Below are 18,123 nucleotides of genomic sequence, written 5' to 3' on the forward strand. Positions count from 1 at the left end.
CATACACTAGGACCATGGTTCACATTGCAATGTAGACTATGAATAATTGAAAGTTCATTATTTGTGTATTGAATATTCATTATTTGATAAATACGAAATAATGAAATATATATATATATATATATATATATATATATATATATATATATATATATATATATATATATTGAAGGTAAAACGTAGCTATTCCATTAATTCATAACATAAAACGTTTACATCAATGATCAATGAAATGGTAAACCATTCCTTACAGTCAGATATAGAAACAACTTTTCTAACTATGCTATAGAAAACTTGAATCACAGACTGTTTCATAACTATGAAGCTATGTTCCTTCAGGGAGCTTAAAGCTTCATCAAAGATATGGGTCTTCGTCATCATTCTTTTTTGCTCGCCCAGGATACGATCAACACTTGTCGAAACCAAACTAAACAATTTATGCTAATGAAAATGAAAAGCTCGTGAAAGTAACGAGAGAAAAAATGCTCGTGAAACTAACGAGAGGAAAATACAATAATAGAGAAAAATAAAAAGTGGGTAAAGTCAAAGTAGGGTTGGGAGTTCGAGACTACCAACACAAACCCAATACTACCTACTATTATTTTATTCAATGGGAGAGAAAACGGAAGAAGAAAATCTCTGTGGCGGTATAATTTGTCAAGACTGTCTTATTGTATCATCTTAATTCGTGAGACGGATATAAAAAAAAAAAAGAAGAGTTTTGATGAGATCTCATAAACAAGCTTTGCAAAACTTATTAATTATCAACTACCTAGATCAAACACTTACTACTACACCAAAAATTATAGATATTAGTGAATAATGTACAACTTTATTTTCTTATACTTATATAACAATCACCGCCACATTTCAATAACAATAATATTTTTGAAATAATAACATTACTTTACAATTAAAAACTAAATACTTGTCAAGAAACAACACATAACATATTTAAAGTAAAACATAAAATTTTTTACACTAAAAGGTTATTATTTTGAAGTAATAATTGTTAGGCATCGGCTGGATTGGCTGAGTTCAGCCCCTGTTCGATATGAGTCGTGGCATTGTGACTTACCAGGGAGGGATGCAGTTAAATGTTAATGTCCACCTACTTATCACCAATTGATTTTGAGTAAGATATGACAACTAGATAGCCAAAGAAATACAAGATGGGTGTCCCACTAGAAAGTAAGCATACTATGTGACTTACCCGAGAGAGATGTGGTTAAATGGTTAATGCACACCTACTATCACCAATTAGTTAGTTATGGGATGCTGTCCCACTGGGAAGTAAGCATAGTGTGTGACTTACCCAGAAGAGATGTGATTAAATCGTTAATATTCACCTACTTATCACCAATTAATTTTGAGTGAGTTGAGATATAGTAACTAGATAATCAAAGAATTACAGGATGGGTGCCCCACTGAAAAGTAAGCATAGTGTAACGTTGAGATCCAACAATAATTATTACTTTTCAATTGAAAACTATACTTGTTCAAAAACAACACATTATCAAAATATAATACTTTTAAAGTAACAACTACTCCGTATTACTTTTTAATCGAAAACTAAATATAGTTGTCACTTGTCAAGAAGTAACACACACATTTGAAGTAAACAATTTTTAAGTAAAACATATCACCTTTTTTTTTTTTTTAATTTTTATTTTGAGTATTACTGACTCTATTACGTTGTAGTATCTGCTCATATATACTTTATCAACGATATTGAAGCACAAAGAGTCAATACCGCTTCCACTAATACTTGATCTCATGACCTCCCATTTAGGAGAGTCACTATATGTAACTTGACCACAAGATTTTTAGCAAACAATCCAAACATATCACTTTTAAAACAACAGGTAATACTTTTAAAAACTAAACTCATTTTTATATACAGTCTAAACTATTTTTTTATTTATAAATTTTTTTTAACTGTCTCATGATCAAGTTCCATGAGAAAATTTCACAATTTTTTTTATATGTATAATCTTATTTAAATTATGATTGATAAATGGGCATGTACTTTATTATACAAATTTCTCTTAATAACGTATTTTAGAAAATAACTAATTTCTTAATGTGCTTTAAGTAGTACTTAGTTTTCTAACTTATTTTGAAAATTTGCTAGTTATTTAACATATTTTGAAAAAGTAGTAGTTGTCGGTTAGAAATATAGATACTATAATGGGATAACCTAGGCTACACCTAGGATTAGCCCCTATGCTTTGTATTTTTTTTTAGCTTTATTTAACTTTTCCTTTGTATTAAAGTGTTGTATAACACTAGAAAAATTTCAATATACTTACATATATTATTAAGGAAGATTTTAAAGTATTAATTAAAACTATGCTGGTACAATTTAAAATACATGTCTGATTATACATAAGATATTGTGAATACACTTATCTCTACAGTAACAAGTAGAACCTAAAACACTTTTTTAGTTATATTTGATACATATTAGTATTTTGTCGATTGACACTTTAATTTTTTTTTTTTAACAAGTAGTGGTCACTATATTACTTTTAGGTGCATGTTGAGTTTATCTTATTCACTTCACAAAAGAGGTTTATTCTAATTTGATACTAAACTAAACCACTATAATCATATTTGAAAGAACTTCATGAGTCATGAAAGCAATATATGGAATCGCCTACTTAGTAGGAGGAACACTATTTAAAATAGGTTCTACTTTTCCATTAGATTATAATGGATAAGGGTGATTGTGTAAAGAAGTCAAAAAAGGATAAGCAAGAAGGCAACTAGCTAGACATGAATATGGGATTAGAAGGTAGCAAATTGGTGTTTTAATTAAGATAATAATATATAATATATGGCCTACTTTGGTTGAGTATTTACACATGTAAGTGATGTGTTATACCTGAAAAATTCTATCCCAAAATAAAATATTTAAAGGTATTATAAAAAATAAGTAAGAAAAAGTTAAATATTATCAATTATCATAAATAAGTTATTTCTAAAAATTTAATAATAGCATAATACTAGCCCTAAGATATTATTTCGAGAATAAAATAGCTTACCAGGCCAAACGACGTAACATGCTTATTCTCAAGAATTGAATTACATTCTTAACTTATTCCATGAACTAGACTAGTTATTATTAAAAGTTACAAAACACATCATCACTTTTGCAAGATTGTGGTGGTTTTGGTCTCCTTTGGCATAAACATAGGATGACATTAAGGCCAGGTGAAGATATTTTTGTAAACATTTTAGTGCTTTGTGTCATATGATAAAACGTTTACCACTACACTAAAATCTATAACTAGTAATGGATATACAATTTTATTTCCTTATACTTCATAACCATTAACCAGTCAGTGTCACGTTTTAATGGCAGGATGCTGGATTTGGCCATCCAAGCCAACACCCAAAATTATGTTCAATTTAGATGAAATATATATATGATCAAGCTACCAAAGCACCTATGTGGCTCTCCTTGAGGGAAAGTAATTGGATTGAACCCCAGAAAGTATAGAACAAATAAAATTATTTTGTAATCATGATTGAAAAAATCATTCGGGGGGCGCCTAGGCGCCCGATTATTTTTAATTTTATTTTTTTATTTTTAAAATATTTTAATTTGTTTAATTTTAGGTCTTGATAATTATAAACTATTTAATAGTTTAATAGTTAATACTAAAATATTAAATATTAATCTAAAAAATATTTAGAGTTTAACAATTTATGATTATTTCGCTCAAAACCATGTCGTTTTTAGTGAAATAACCCATTTAAAAAAGAAGGGAACCATAGCTAATCGGCCGATTAAGCGACCTATGCGGCTTTTAAGTAACCTAGTTGGCCGCCTAGCCGGCCAACCGCCTAAACCACCGATTATGGTGATACGCTAGGTGGCCGGCTAACGCCTAACACCTAGACGCCGATTAATCGGGCCTAGGTGAGATTTTTGCAACACAAAAAGCAGAGTCAATCTCAATCTAAATGGAATAACCCTTGTGTTCCTGATATTCAAAAGACCACAATCTTGCAAACTTGAGGATGTGTTCTGCTAATTTTGATAGTGAAAAATCAAAACAATTAATCGTGATTATTTAAGGGATAAAAAAAAAATCCCTTTTCTAAACCCCATTTACAACATTTTGACTTGAAAATAAGTACGGAGTACAAACGAATAATGTGAACATTGGAAATATTGCACAAAAAATAAAGTTCTGAAATTGTCAAACCTTAAATGAATAATAGTTGAAAATGAATTTTTGTATAGATATAATAATCCCCCAAACAATGTTGTAGCAATTACCTAGTAGACTACTACTGCGTACTTTCTAAATGTTGTTCAACAACAAATCAGTTGTTGATAAAAGATGCCTTTTGACAGAAATTCAAATGTCAACTGTGGGGTGTTCATACGTAGTAAATGGAAGTTTTGGATAAGCCGACAATCTGGTACGAAAGTTTGAGGTTCACTTGGTCAACAAATTCTTGCATAGCCAATAATAAAACCTATATAATATGGCCCAAACTGGATGAGTTCAAATCTTTTGCCTACTAAGTACTAATTACAAAGAGATTTTGTAAGTAATTATGACTTATGTATTATCATTTTTTTTAATATTACTAACTCTATTATATCTGTTCATAACTACTTTCTCAATCCGTTCAAACCCACCACTTCCCGTATAAAGGGAAGGGTTTGATGCCACTGGACTACAAGATCCTTGGCTTTAACACATGACTTATGTATTATCATACCCACATGAAATTTGACTAATATGAAAAAGTCTACTTTTAGCCAATAATAATAAATTTAATTATACTTTTTTAACCCATAATAATAAATTTAATTATACTTTTAATCCTTGAATTGTTAATGAAGCAATGGCGCTTTCAATGTTTTTGTTAACAAGTCTATTAAAATGCATTGTTATTTTTCAACAACTAATATGTTTGGTTCGCTGAAATATGTTTTCCTTAAATTCGAGGAAATTTAATTTTTCCTTTGTTTGGTTCATGGAAAACATTTTCCATGCCCCCCTTAGTATTTTGTTTTCCACGAAGAACAAGTTTGTCCTCAGCAACTTTTCTTAATTACCATTATTATTATTATTATTATTGTGTATGAGTATAATTGTCTTTATATTCATTATTCTTTACAATTCTAAATTCAACCAAAAAAATTCATATTCCCAATAATTTCTTTTCCACCAACCAGACAATGGAATCTATTTTCTTGAAATTTATTTTCTATAGAATTTCAATTCCATTTCCCTTGAAGTATTTTCCTACGAACTAAACCGACTGTAATGGTTCTGATTAGAGCAATTAATGAAATTTCACATACTCTCTCTTTTACGTGCACTCAAACTCCACAATTTAGTGACTAAAAATTTAGATCACTACTTAGTCATCATAATTTAAAGACTAAAAATGCAATTATCCCTAATCATTCACAATGAAAAATTACACACAATCATATATATCACAATTTTTTTTTTAAAATAAATTATGTAAATAAAAATGATTATAACTATAAAAGTTATTAGCAACAGGTACAAGTTATTTTTATCATGCTTAAACTAAGTATTTTGAATAAAATTGTTTATCAAATAAGAATAAATTGTTTAGAATTGTTGAATGACAATTGCCTAACTGAAAAGCTGAGAATGAATGGTTAAGAAAGGCATGATTATTACCCCAAACTGGACCTTGTAACCTCATAAGCCAAGAAACAAGCTGCATTTGCTGGAACACTTCTAGCCATGGCCGGTCCAAATCCTTTGTAAAGGCCCTTCACTCCCTCCGACGCCAAGATCTTTTTGAAGGCGTCGATGGAGCCCGAGAACTTGGGGTTCTTGTAATCGTCGACCTGGATTACGCTCTTGATGACGTCGGTGGGGTAGACAGAAACCCAATAGGAAGCCCCGGCTAGGCCTCCGGCTACGATCAGAGAGCCTCGTCCCAGCCCTGAAGTGTCCTGCCCGCCTGCAAGGTACTGCTTTATGGCCTCGTACACACCGAACATTGCAGCGTTTCCGGGTACTTCACGAGCCAAAGTGGGGACCAGTCCCTTGAAGAGGCCCATCGTACCTCCTTCAGACCGGAGGACGTGCCTCACCACGTCCATTGGCCCGGAATACTTCACTGCTGCCACCACATCTCCGCCTGCTACAGCTAACACACTCTGCGCCTGCAATCTGCATTTGCACGGGAAAAATTAGGCACTCGACACCTTAGTGTAAGCGCTTTGCAGGCATCGTGTCCACTCACTTCATATCTAAGCGCAAAAGGAAACAAAATTATAAATAAAAAAGAAGTTCGGGATGCGTAGTTTATACAATCACTTTTCTCGCTGAAACTAAGGCTTCATTTGGCACGCAGGAATCAGGTTGGAATGGAATCACAATTCCAATCACTAACTCTTTTCTGCATTTGTTCGTCTATTCCAATGGAGTCATGATTGCCTAGAACGGATATGATTTCCCAATATTATCTTGAGATCAAACTATCTTTGATTAAATAATTATACCAATTCCCATAAATCATCCCATAATTTATCGATTCCTTTCCAGAGATTAGTTCTGCTGCTATCACGTCCTTAATTCTAGCATACGAGATGGAACCAATGTCTAGGAAGGATCGAATCACAGGAAATTATGTTCTAGGTGAGTAGTTGATGCACTAGAAAACGTACCTGCATTTGATTAATTCAGTTGGGCAGGCGAGAAAAGAAACGGCAGTTCCTGCCCCTGCCCCGCAAATGATTTGCTGGCTCACAGTTAGCCGGGCACCTGGTTCAGACCTCACCAATGTCTCCATTTGACCTCTAACCGTGAAGAGCAAAGCGTTGAAGGCAGCCACAGTCGCAAGCGGGGCTCCCATGCCTTTGTACAAACCCCTCGGACCTTCTGCAGCAATTGTCTGCCTTACAGCATCCATGGCACCCGAATATTTAGGTGCCTGCCCAGGAAGGGGAGCCGGCTGACTTTGTAGCTTCACCTTAATGGTATCAAAAGGATGACCGCATATCAATTGCGCCACCCCTCCAACAGTCCCGGCAGTCAAATCCTTGGCAACATCACCCATCTGCAAAAATACACGAATTATATAATCGATAACAACATTTCCCCGAGATAACATCCTTGACTTAATAGAGATTCAGGAATGCAATAGTCACAAAAATAATATAATTTTGTGCTAGCAGCCTTTAAAGTTCATAAAGATAACAAGATTTACCCAATTACATAATAAGTACGAGAGTGAACTGATATCACAAATGCATTGGATTTTTACTAGTAGGGAAATATTTGTAAGATTTTTCGAACCAACATCTCCAGAAAGCAATGGCAGAATTCATAATGGAGAGCGAAAAACTGCAATGTGGTGTTAACGCACAAAGAAATTTATACAATAATAATGGAAACACCACTTATAGTTTCTTTTCGTTAGGAATACGGGCATCATTCCACAATAATAATATCTGGGGAAAAAAGCTTAACCGAAAACATAACTAGCAATCCAATACAACCAAGAATATGGTGAAGCTTTGCACAGACTAATCAACTTAATTATTACAATGTCATGTGATTCTCAAACACAACACTCAAAATTAGGTACACAGGGTAATAAGTTAATAACACTTTACCGAGAACAGTAGATTCAATCATGAAGCAGACAATATTTAAATTTTTAAAAACAAAATCTGATCTTGAGTACAACATCAATCATAATTCACAAATGTTTAGATACAAAATCTGTCCTAGGAATCAATGTTAAAAGCTCAGACATATACACCGTGTTGAGGAAGAAGCTTTACACCAAACACAAACAACGGTGCACATATAATCTTTTAACTGAGTGAACTAGCAAGGTAATCTAATTGAATTACCTTTGTGCTCAGGAATATGCTTCAATATGATTAGTTGTAACTACTCAATTGTCATAAAATAGAAGTATAAATTATCTTTCACCCATAACTTGAAGTTGGTTATGAGGGAAATAATTGGTAGGAAGAAAGGAAGCTATACTTCTTAGTTCACCAAGTGAGGCTGCTACAAATATGTCTAGTCAAAAGGAGCAAGGTAATCGCCTCTACAACTCTTCTTCGGTGGCAGTTTCAATCAACTATAAGCCAGGATGTCAAGAATTAATTCAATCTTAAATGCATTATTACATTGAATATTTTTCTAACATCATATTGTAAATACATCTCTTACAAAAAAACCTTACTGCAATTGATTTTCCTTGATCTGAGATTGAACCCCAGTCCTTAATCTAAGACCTTTAGGGCAATGAGCCAACCACACCTGAAATTGATAGACACATCAGATGAGTACAATAGATAAATGAATACATTTCATGGTGCACAAAGAGAGAGTGAGATAGCACTTAACAATGCATACAAAAAAATACCAAATTGGTAGGGGACAACCCTAGCCAAGTCGGTCAGGTAACTACAAGGTTACAAGTTTGACTCTCAACGGGAGCGACCTATTGACAACCTAGGCTGGTTTACCTCTAGTGGTGGCTCCATTGCCAGCCAGGGTCACAAGGCCAATTGCATACCCTCAAGTAGTGGCTACGGTTTCCCTCGCCACTCAAAAATACCAAATTGGTATCACAAAGTTCCCAATTTTCAGCTCATCAACACAAATAGATGAGTAATTTGCAGAGACATGAATAAAAGAAGCTCCTTTCTTTCTTTCTTTCTTATTTCTACAATTTCCAAGTGATTGAATGTGCAAATTCAAGAATGTCTCATGGTTTCAAAGTTCAAACTACTATTAAGACATAATAGAATCATGAAACCAGTAAGAGCCATATGAATGAGACAAATGGGGACAAGAAAGGGATTGTGGTGGCTCGCAGTTGGTGAATCTAGCCCCAGAACCCCACGCTGATACACAGAAAAAATCCCATTTTTTAGCCTAAAAAATCGACTACCAAGAATATCCCAATAACATCAACCGAATAAAAGATCAAATTTTTACCTCAATCAAGAAGAATTGAGAGATTGGGTAAATCCATACCTGCAAAAGAGGGAGATGAATCGAGGCAGACGAAATTGTTGCGCTAAACTCACCTCTTCAAGGCCCCAACCCAACTGAAAAGCTTGAGAATATATATGACTGCGACAAGAAACAGCGATGTGGTATCTCATATTCGAAATTCGTGTACCCAAAGAATCTGTTACCTAATTAACATTATCGTTTTTAGTGCCTGCCAACCACATAAAAGAAAAAAGGAAATTGATAAGAAAATTGGGAAATACAGAGTCACTGAGCGACCAAATCACCTACTCCCATGACTCATGATCGACAGTGCACTGACTTTGACATATTTGTCATTTCGCTTTATTTTATTTTATTTTCTAAATTCTCTTATAATTTTTTGAGTTAATACGGTTAAAAATGTTGGTCTTATGTTGCTCAATATTGAGTTAGGGTGTGTTTGGTAGTCCGAAAAATTATTTTTCTGACTTTTGGTGTTTGGCAGCACCTGAAAAATGCGGTCAACGGAAAATAACTTCCGTTGATTAAGGAAAATGAGGTCATTTTTCTAGAAGTCATTTTCCGCACTTGGCTTCAACAATTTTTTGGTTAAAATGCCCACATTTGTAACTTTTTAAAAGAAATATTATTATTTTATATATTATTATAATTTTCTTATTTTAAAAAATAATTAAAATGTAAAATTATACAATTAAAAAAATTGCACTTTTGGTCTTATGACTATAGGACTCTTGTTAATTGCAACACTTGACTTTAAAAACCAACAAATTAGTCCTTTAACTATGCTTTTTTAACACACTTACACACTAGTGTTCGCACCCGTGCGATGCATGGAATAAATTTGCTATAATATTTTAAAAATATTTGGATCAGTATATAATTGTAGAAATTATAGCATCAAATATTATATAGTGCAATTGAAAAGATGGTTTGGATCGATAATGTTTTGTGATGTTTATCCTTGCATGAATTTGACCAAATAATTGTTGAATTAATATAGCTAATATGTAGATGTAAGCATCCGATGCTGAAACTTTGGGAATTTTATATATTAGTGTTTAGGATTTGTATAACTTGGGCAAATTTGCTCTTTGAAAAAAAAACATAATATCACCAGTTCGAATTACATATTATTGAAAACCTCTTTGTAGACGACATTGGTAGTACTAACAGAATCTTGTCCATCATCGTCTAGCGCTAACACCTTCAGGCTATCAGGATGGGTGACTCAGAAAAAAGTCACATACAATTGACCGTGATTAGACACCGGTTTGCTCAACATGAGTTAGTATTTGGCCCTGGCTTTTGTTGATAGTCATGACATATGCGAGCATCAATTGAAAATTGTTTAAGCTGAAACTTGAAGGGCAATCTCATATCAGAAGGAGTGAAAGACATTCAGGGATAAGAACTTTTGTTCCTTCATGTGTCACATTAACTATTCTTGCTTCGACAATGTGATCTACCAATCTTTTGACAACGCATACCACCATTGCAAAGACCAAGATGGTAGTCTATGTTCCTCAATAAAATAACAGGTGCACCAACCTTTAATGTCAATGAATAATTAGGGAGTCCAAACAATCTCAAACTATTTAGAAATTCAGGAGTGTGTACTTTTGATAGATTTTCACTGTTTGATTTTGCCTTACACAAACAATCACTACTTAAATATGTTCGTCATTCAGTAGTGTTCATGCTGCACATGTATTGATTAATTTGATAATAAAATCAAATAAGTACATAATATTTAACAAATTAATTGGATTAAAGCAATAATTTAAAACAACAAATAAATCAAAATTTATATAATAATAAAATGTAAAGGTTATTGCAAATAATTTGAATTTGAGTTGTATTACCATTCTTAGGCATATTAATAGGTATTCTTGAAAAAATATATTGTATTAGGAATTGTATTAACATATTTTATGTACAATTGTAGTACGAATAGGAATTGTATTACCATATTTTACAATATTACACAAACCTTAATAGTATAGGATTGTGTTGGGTGAGAAGTTAAAATGAAAGATTTAGTTTTTATTAATAGTATAGATTTGGTCATTCCGACCAAATTTGGCTGAAAAAACATAACATATTTTAAATATAATTGAGTGCAAAACGGTCATTTTATGAGGTTTCTTCTTCCTTGCCAGCCTCTCGTCGGCGATACAATTCCAATGGTCCTATGACGCCGCCGGCAATACAATTCCTTACGCAATGGAAATTCAATCTTCCTTCTATTAATATTTAAGCAATTAACCTCCATTTATTAAGTACTCAGATTAGTACTAGACTACGTTACGCAATGGCAATTCAATCTTCCTTTCCGGCCAAATTTGGTCGGTGATTTGGCCGGGAAGACCAAATCTGTTAAAAAAATCATAGTTAAAAGATTAATTTGTTAGTTTTTAAAGTCAAGTGTTGCAATTAACAAGAGTCTTATAGTCATAGGACTAAAAGTGCAATTTTTTCTTATAAAATTTAATACATTTTCTAGAAAATGAACCAAACACATAAAGACAGATTTTTAGAATGCAACCAAGCCAAAAAATGTCTCATTTTCCAGAAAACATTTTCTTGTTTTCCAAACACACCATTAATGCTATATGGGGTAAAATTGACCACTTGTGGTCCTTTAACTTTTACCCTTCGCGCGAGAGAGCTTCTATGCTATACAATTCAATAAGCCTTAGAAAAACTCTTGTATAACTAGTGGTGCAAACTTAATTCCCAAGCCAATGTGGGACAAAAGCTATTTGAAAGCTTTTTCTCTCCATTTTTCTAACTCAAATGGGTTAACATTGAGAACCAAATTCTTATTCACCCATTATCCGTTTTGAGCGTACAATATATCAATCTTTTCGTCTAACTATGAAGAACCTGAATCTACTTTGACCCGACCCAAATCGAAAGTGGACCCCACATATATTTATACCACAATATAGCCACTAAAATGTCATTTTACGCTTTTTTTAACATTTATTTGTCTAGAGAATATCAATGCTCTACGGTCAACCAACAATCGCTCAACTGATTATCCCATTACTCCTAGGTGAATTTTTCTTTAATATAGTTATACTTACTGAATATCAAAATATAAGTGTACCTCAAGATCTTGCAATAACTAGCCGACAAGTAATTAAATTAATGATATATAATGCAATGCAAATTATCTACATATTGCATTTATATACTTATTTTAGAACACTGAATTTTTGTGATATTTGTTGCATGCAAGGAAGACTCATACTATAGTTTATTTGTTGATTCTTATATGTTATAAATCATAATATCATAAGAAACAGATACTTTGATGAAATATGAAGCATGAGTAGTCTGCCAATTAGCAGTTATATATGGACATCACATTTCAACAGTTTGGACGAGCATCATTCCAAAAAGCCATACAATCCATTTGGTAATCTGGAGTGAAGTTTAGATTAACAGTTTAGATATATGATTCATATATTCTGATATATTTTTGTTTATTGCCTGATGCCAGTGTGATGATTTGAATTTTGAGAGCATAGAAACAAGCTCGAAATATGCTTATATGCTTGAATGGTCTTACCTCAAGGTTACTACCCACTATCACACAATGCTTTATGTTGTATGTTAGACTCAAGGTTATTAACTTCTCACAATAGTTAGAGACTTGCTTTATATGTATGGAATATTGACAAAAAAAATTAGGCTTTAGATGTGAGTTTTACTTATATATACATGGAAATCTGAAACATTTTGAAATTTAGTGATTTGTAAAATCAATATGTTTTACAATTTGACTATCAAAACTAATTTTATGAAAAAAACCACAGAATATATACATGCAGATTATAAAATTAAAATTTTAGTGTCAATATTGTTATGACTCAATGCTTTGATTACATTAAAAGTGATTTTTTAAAATTTCAAACTCAAGATATGTCATGCTTGATGAGTCGCAGCTGGAAGGTAAGTGATCTGCTCGCCGACTTTAGATGTCGTTGATCAAATTAATCAGTACATGTGCGACATGAATATTGCAAAAGGGCGAACATATTTAAGTTGTAACTCTTTGCAATGGGACACAAGAAGGAACCAAAGTTTTTATCCCTCGAATGTCTCTCACTCTTTTTGATACGAGATTTCCCTTCAAGTTCCAGCATAAATAATTCTCATTAATGCTTGTATATGTCAGAGTTAATTCCAGCAATGGTCCTCCGACTATGTTGATTTTTTAAAATTAGTCCCCGACTTTTAATTTGGACAATTTAGGTCCCTTGACTTTCAATTTTTTCCAATGTTGGTCCTTTCGTCAAATTTTGGTTAAATTGAGGTCAAATGAAGGGGTAAAATTGTCCGTTCACATGTTTAGTGTATTATTACTCGTATTTCTCCTATCCTATACGCTGTATATATGAATATAATCTCAGTCAAAGTCTCAACCGAAGCCATATAATCTCATTCGATGTCTCTTCGACTGATATTATATTCATATATATAGCGTATAGGACAGAAGAAATACGAGTATACAAGTGAACGAACAATTTTACCCCTTTATTTGACCTCAATTTAACCAAAATTTGACGAAATGACCAACATTGGAAAGAATTTGAAAGTCAAGGGACCTAAATTGTCCAAATTAAAAGTCGGAGACTAATTTTGGAAAATCAACATAGTCGGAGGACCATTGCTGGAGTTAACTCTATATGTCATGACTATCTACAAAAGCCAGGCCCGAACACTAACTCATGTTGGGTTATTGCTGAAAAAAATAAGTTTTTAATCACGGCCAATTGTGCATGCCTTTCTCCCGAGTCACCCATCTTGATAGCCTGAAAGTGTTAATTAGTCCTAGACGAGGATGGACAAGATCGTGTTGCTACTACCAATGTTGTCTACAAAGAGGTTTTCAATAATGTGTAAATACAACCGGTGATATTATGTTTTTTTTTTCAAGATGAAAAAATTGTTATATATCTACACAAAAATATATCTTCCATACATATGAATTATAAGAATAGCAATTGATTCTTATAACTGAGTTACGAGCATATTTGCCAATTTATAAAAATCATAAACAATGATATATAAAATCTCTAAAGTTCCAGCACCGTATGCGTACATCTACACATTGGCTATTAATTAAGCAATTATTTGCTGGAATTCAAACAAGGATAATATCAGAAAACATAATCGATCGAAAACATATCTTCAATTGCATTATATAATATTTGATGTTATAATTTATATAATTATATATTGATCCAAATATTCTTAATATATTATAACAAATCCATTTCGTACATCGCACGGGTGAAAATACTAGTTTTTTGAGTTAATACGGTTAAAAATGTTGGTCTTATGTAGCTCGATCTTGAGTTAATGCTATATGGAGTCCTCCGAGTATAATTGTTTCGTCATGTTTAGTCCTAAATTTTTAAATTGAAGTCTTGTGGTCCTTTAACTTTCAAATTGTTATCATTCATGGTTCAAGTTAACCATCAATGATCTTCAACTATCAAATTTTAACCATCGAAAAACTTTAGGTAACCTCTTATTTTTAGCAACCATACTTTTCAATCGATTTTTAGTAAAGTCCTAACCCAGTTAAACCGGTTGAAATCGAAAAGATAACAAAAAAATGAAGAGACAAAAATGTCATTACTAAAAATAAGAAAAGTCATGAGAAGGACTAAAAGCGCCCAAAAAAATAATAGTTTATGATGTTAAATGACAAAAACATAGTCTGAGATTAAATTTAAAATTACCATCAAAGACAATGGACTTTTGGTGGAATTATTAACTCCAATAAAATACAAGAACTACTCATTTTATTAGATAACTCAATTGTAAAAAAACAACTGGTAACATCGAATATAGGCTAAATATAGGACAAAATTTGATACATGAAAAAAATACATGATGTATGTGTAATGATGTGTTTCATTGGTTGCCTCATTAGAAATTTTAGATTAAGAAAAAAAATTAGTGCGGAAAAAACTTAGCTAATTAAGAAAAAAAGAGTACAACAATAGACTTTCAGGATATGATCTTCATGATTAGAAATAGAATTAAGGGTCTTTTGGACCGACCATTCAAGTACACCTAGAAGTTGCCTCTCCCCCTGAGCACAACATTCTTTCAAGCCTACACATTCTAATTTTGTGAATACATTTTTTAAAAGTAACAGTTGAAGTTGGGACTTAGTGAACAAATATGTTAGATCGATTGTCACTAGCTAGAGCGAACCTTCTCAACAAAAATTTTACCACTATTCTAGAGTCATGTGGATAAAATAACTTAATTAGTTGCAATGTGCTTTGTAAGGGTTTCCTTAATGAACACACTACTCATCTATGCAACACATGCTGCATTTCCCTCATACAAAATAGTGGGAGTATCATCTTTGCTTGCTATACTTCATGGGTTATGGATATGATGTATTAATAAACTCAGTAGTACACATTCTCATGAGGCCTCATATAGAGGATCGTGTACCTTGGAGTTATTTGAGTATATGCTTTACTCCATCGCAGTGTTTCTAGTTAGAGAAGCATTATTAAATCTAACTAGTAAATTCTTTTAAATGTCAAAATGACGTCGTTTTGAACAATGATCCATACAATAATTCTTCTCCTCTTTCACCTCCTCCATCCCCTCCTCCATCCCCTCTTCATCTTCTTCGATTTTGAGTCAACCTTGTGGTATAGTATCCCACACTTATATATTATGTTGATGAATATAACAAGACTATTAATCAAACTTGAAAATTATTGAAAAAGTAAATGAAAAATTCTAGTTTATAATTTGAATTTGAGTTTTCGTCCAACTTTCCATCTACTTGAACATTTGAAAAAATTTCCATGCACCATTAAAAAAAAAAGACAAAAATTTCCAACTACTATGATACTCATGGATAGATCATACCACATAGTAGCCAGATTGAATTCTGAATGAAACTTTTCTCTGGTCTCCTTCATTTTGGTGTGGTTCATTCTTTGACTGCTCAGATCAGCTCCCCCCAAATAAAAAGAGAGACTTTTTTTTGCTCATGAAAATCGCCAGTTGGATTTACCAAGAAAAACATGGGAATAATTGGATGTAACATTCTTTAATCGCTTATTTACGATATTTCAAGTTGGATGAAAAGAGCGTCCTAAAAGCAGCCCAGATCTTATCTGATGGCCCCTAGCACGTAATCCGTAGCCCCTCCCCAATCTCCCTTTCTTTGAATTTTTAGATGAAGATCTCATTGTGATGTCTCATTTCCTCTTTTCTTTCATTTCACTCTATTGTATGAATTAGAATTCAACCAATAGATAGCAGAATAAGTGGTCTTGGAGGAAGGGCACAAACGGATTAAGGGAGGGAAGGAAGGAGTTGTGAAGGAAAAGAAAAAACTGATTGACGACTCGCCACTGGTGCTATTACAGAATCGGTTGTGAAAGAATGGCTTTTGTTCCAATCATCCGTTGTCTCCATATCCGTTGTTCAAATCGCATATCTTTCCCGGTGGAAGGGTTTCAGGAATGGAATCTGCATCCCTTGCGCTATAAGCGATGTTTTTTTAAACTAGTGCTATGTTTGCAATAGACGGTTCCGCTGTTGAATCAGATATGGCACTTGAGTGAGTGGCATATCGAAAAGATTCATATGCCTCAAACAAGAGAAATGCCTTTTGAATGGACATCTGAGAGGAGGAGGAGGCACCTATTGTGAGGGAATGGTCTTTTACAAGACTAAGGGCTTAGAGAGAAAGCAAGGAACTTCACTCAACATGTCCAAGGAAGTGAATGTGATATTCAAGGCAATGCTCAATTGAATTGAATCAATAGATCAAGAAGTTCCTTACATTACTAATTGGCAATTAGGTTCAGGTTAATAATACCCAACAACCTTTGCTTTGCTCTCATTGCTGCTTGAAGGCAAGTCAGGTTAAGAAAATCTCCCTTGAAATGAAAAGTAAGTAGTTAATTTTTGTCGGGACGGAAAGCGACTCTTAAACCACTTCTTTAAGCGCTATGCACCGCTCCGTGGGCTCAGTCTTTCTGGCAGCTATCTTGCTAAAGAGTTCCTTTTTTTTCTTCCAAAGAAGGGTAAGGTTACTTTACCTAAAAACAACAGTTTTTCGTAAAGGTTCTTTATGCAAACTGAGATCTTTTTCAAAGGTGCTTGGATTCAGGGAGGCGATGCATCTGAAGCAGCTGACTGCTAAGGGGGTGTTAAGCTCCCAAAAGCATATAATTTAAACTAGGATCTAATATTTAGAAAAAGCAAAAAAGTTGAAACAGCTTATCATTTCAAGCAACGTCAAAGGGAGCTAAGGCAGCCAAATACATTTCCATTTCAATCAAGAGACGAGCAAGAAAGGTAATCGTATCATCCATGGCGAGTGCTATCGTATATAAGATAAGAGTTTTGTTTAGGAGCTTCAAAATAGCTATTTTAAGATATGCACTCAAAATTGAATTGAAAGTCTATTAAGAAAGCTGCTAGCAGAGGGTGGAGAAGTGCCAAACCTTCGTGGATTGATCGAGTGTAGTGCGCATGAAGTTAGGTGAGATTTTTTTAGTGTTCAGTGTGCCAGGTCAAAGAAAGAAAGAGAGGGGGAAGAAGCAGGGTAGAGGAATTGGTAAACTCATTAGGCTCATGACCTGAAGACGGTAGGTTTGAATCTTGTCCCCGCCTAATCATCTGAGGTTGTAGTCAGCCTCTAGATTAGATATTTCGTAAGTAACTTAGTGAATGCGCTACAAGAACTTGGCAAAATAAAATGAGAACTAACCTAATAATTTTTTTTTTTCATTCTACAAAAGAAATGGTTCCACTTAGATTGTTGGAAAACAATCCATAACGTTGGATCCAAGAGCTCAATAAATCAACAACAAATAAGCTTATAAAAGTCTATTTGTGCAGTCCTAAATTAATAAGCCGCAGCCCGCCCTTCGACCCCTGGATCCTCCGAAAAGCAAGGTTGTTTGGCAGAGTAGAATGAAAAAAAATTTATTAGGTTAGTTTCTCATTTTATTTTGCCAAGTTCTTCCAACTCCAGAAGCTGAAGCAGAGGCCGGTTACGCCGATTCTTCTTATGATTATGAGTCTGATTACCGCCTTTATAGTAACCCTTGAACCT

General features: G+C 33.4%; 1 protein-coding gene across 4 annotated transcripts; it reads right to left on the reverse strand.

The window, feature by feature from the left end:
• Window positions 1-5,497: 5,497 nt before the first annotated feature.
• LOC116030517 (mitochondrial carnitine/acylcarnitine carrier-like protein) lies at window positions 5,498-9,195 on the reverse strand. Of its 4 annotated transcripts, none has more exons than XM_031272786.1 (5): window positions 9,018-9,194; window positions 8,218-8,294; window positions 8,016-8,112; window positions 6,683-7,074; window positions 5,498-6,185 (listed from the first exon to the last, which is right to left on the reverse strand). In XM_031272786.1, the coding sequence occupies exons 4-5, from the start codon at window positions 7,072-7,074 to the stop codon at window positions 5,681-5,683; spliced, it is 897 nt and encodes a 298-aa protein (XP_031128646.1). In that variant the 5' UTR covers window positions 8,016-8,112; window positions 8,218-8,294; window positions 9,018-9,194; the 3' UTR covers window positions 5,498-5,680. The 4 variants fall into 4 exon arrangements, with proteins under 4 accessions (XP_031128646.1, XP_031128647.1, XP_031128648.1 ...); XM_031272787.1 differs by having other exon boundaries at window positions 8,213-8,294; XM_031272788.1 differs by lacking the exon at window positions 8,016-8,112 and having other exon boundaries at window positions 8,213-8,294; window positions 9,018-9,195.
• Between the last annotated feature and the right edge of the window lie 8,928 nt (window positions 9,196-18,123).

The sequence above is a fragment of the Ipomoea triloba genome, chromosome 9 (assembly GCF_003576645.1).
Source record: "Ipomoea triloba cultivar NCNSP0323 chromosome 9, ASM357664v1".
NCBI lineage: Eukaryota > Viridiplantae > Streptophyta > Magnoliopsida > Solanales > Convolvulaceae > Ipomoea > Ipomoea triloba.

What these genes read in the sequence shown, in the direction of transcription:
- LOC116030517 (XM_031272788.1), bottom strand. Translation starts at nt 7,074, where the DNA reads ATGGGTGATGTTGCCAAGGATTTGACTGCCGGGACTGTTGGAGGGGTG. An exon ending in ACTGAATTAATCAAATGCAG is followed by an intron (nt 6,186 to 6,682) that starts GTACGTTTTCTA and finishes GTGCAAATGCAG; the next exon opens with ATTGCAGGCGCAGAGTGTGT.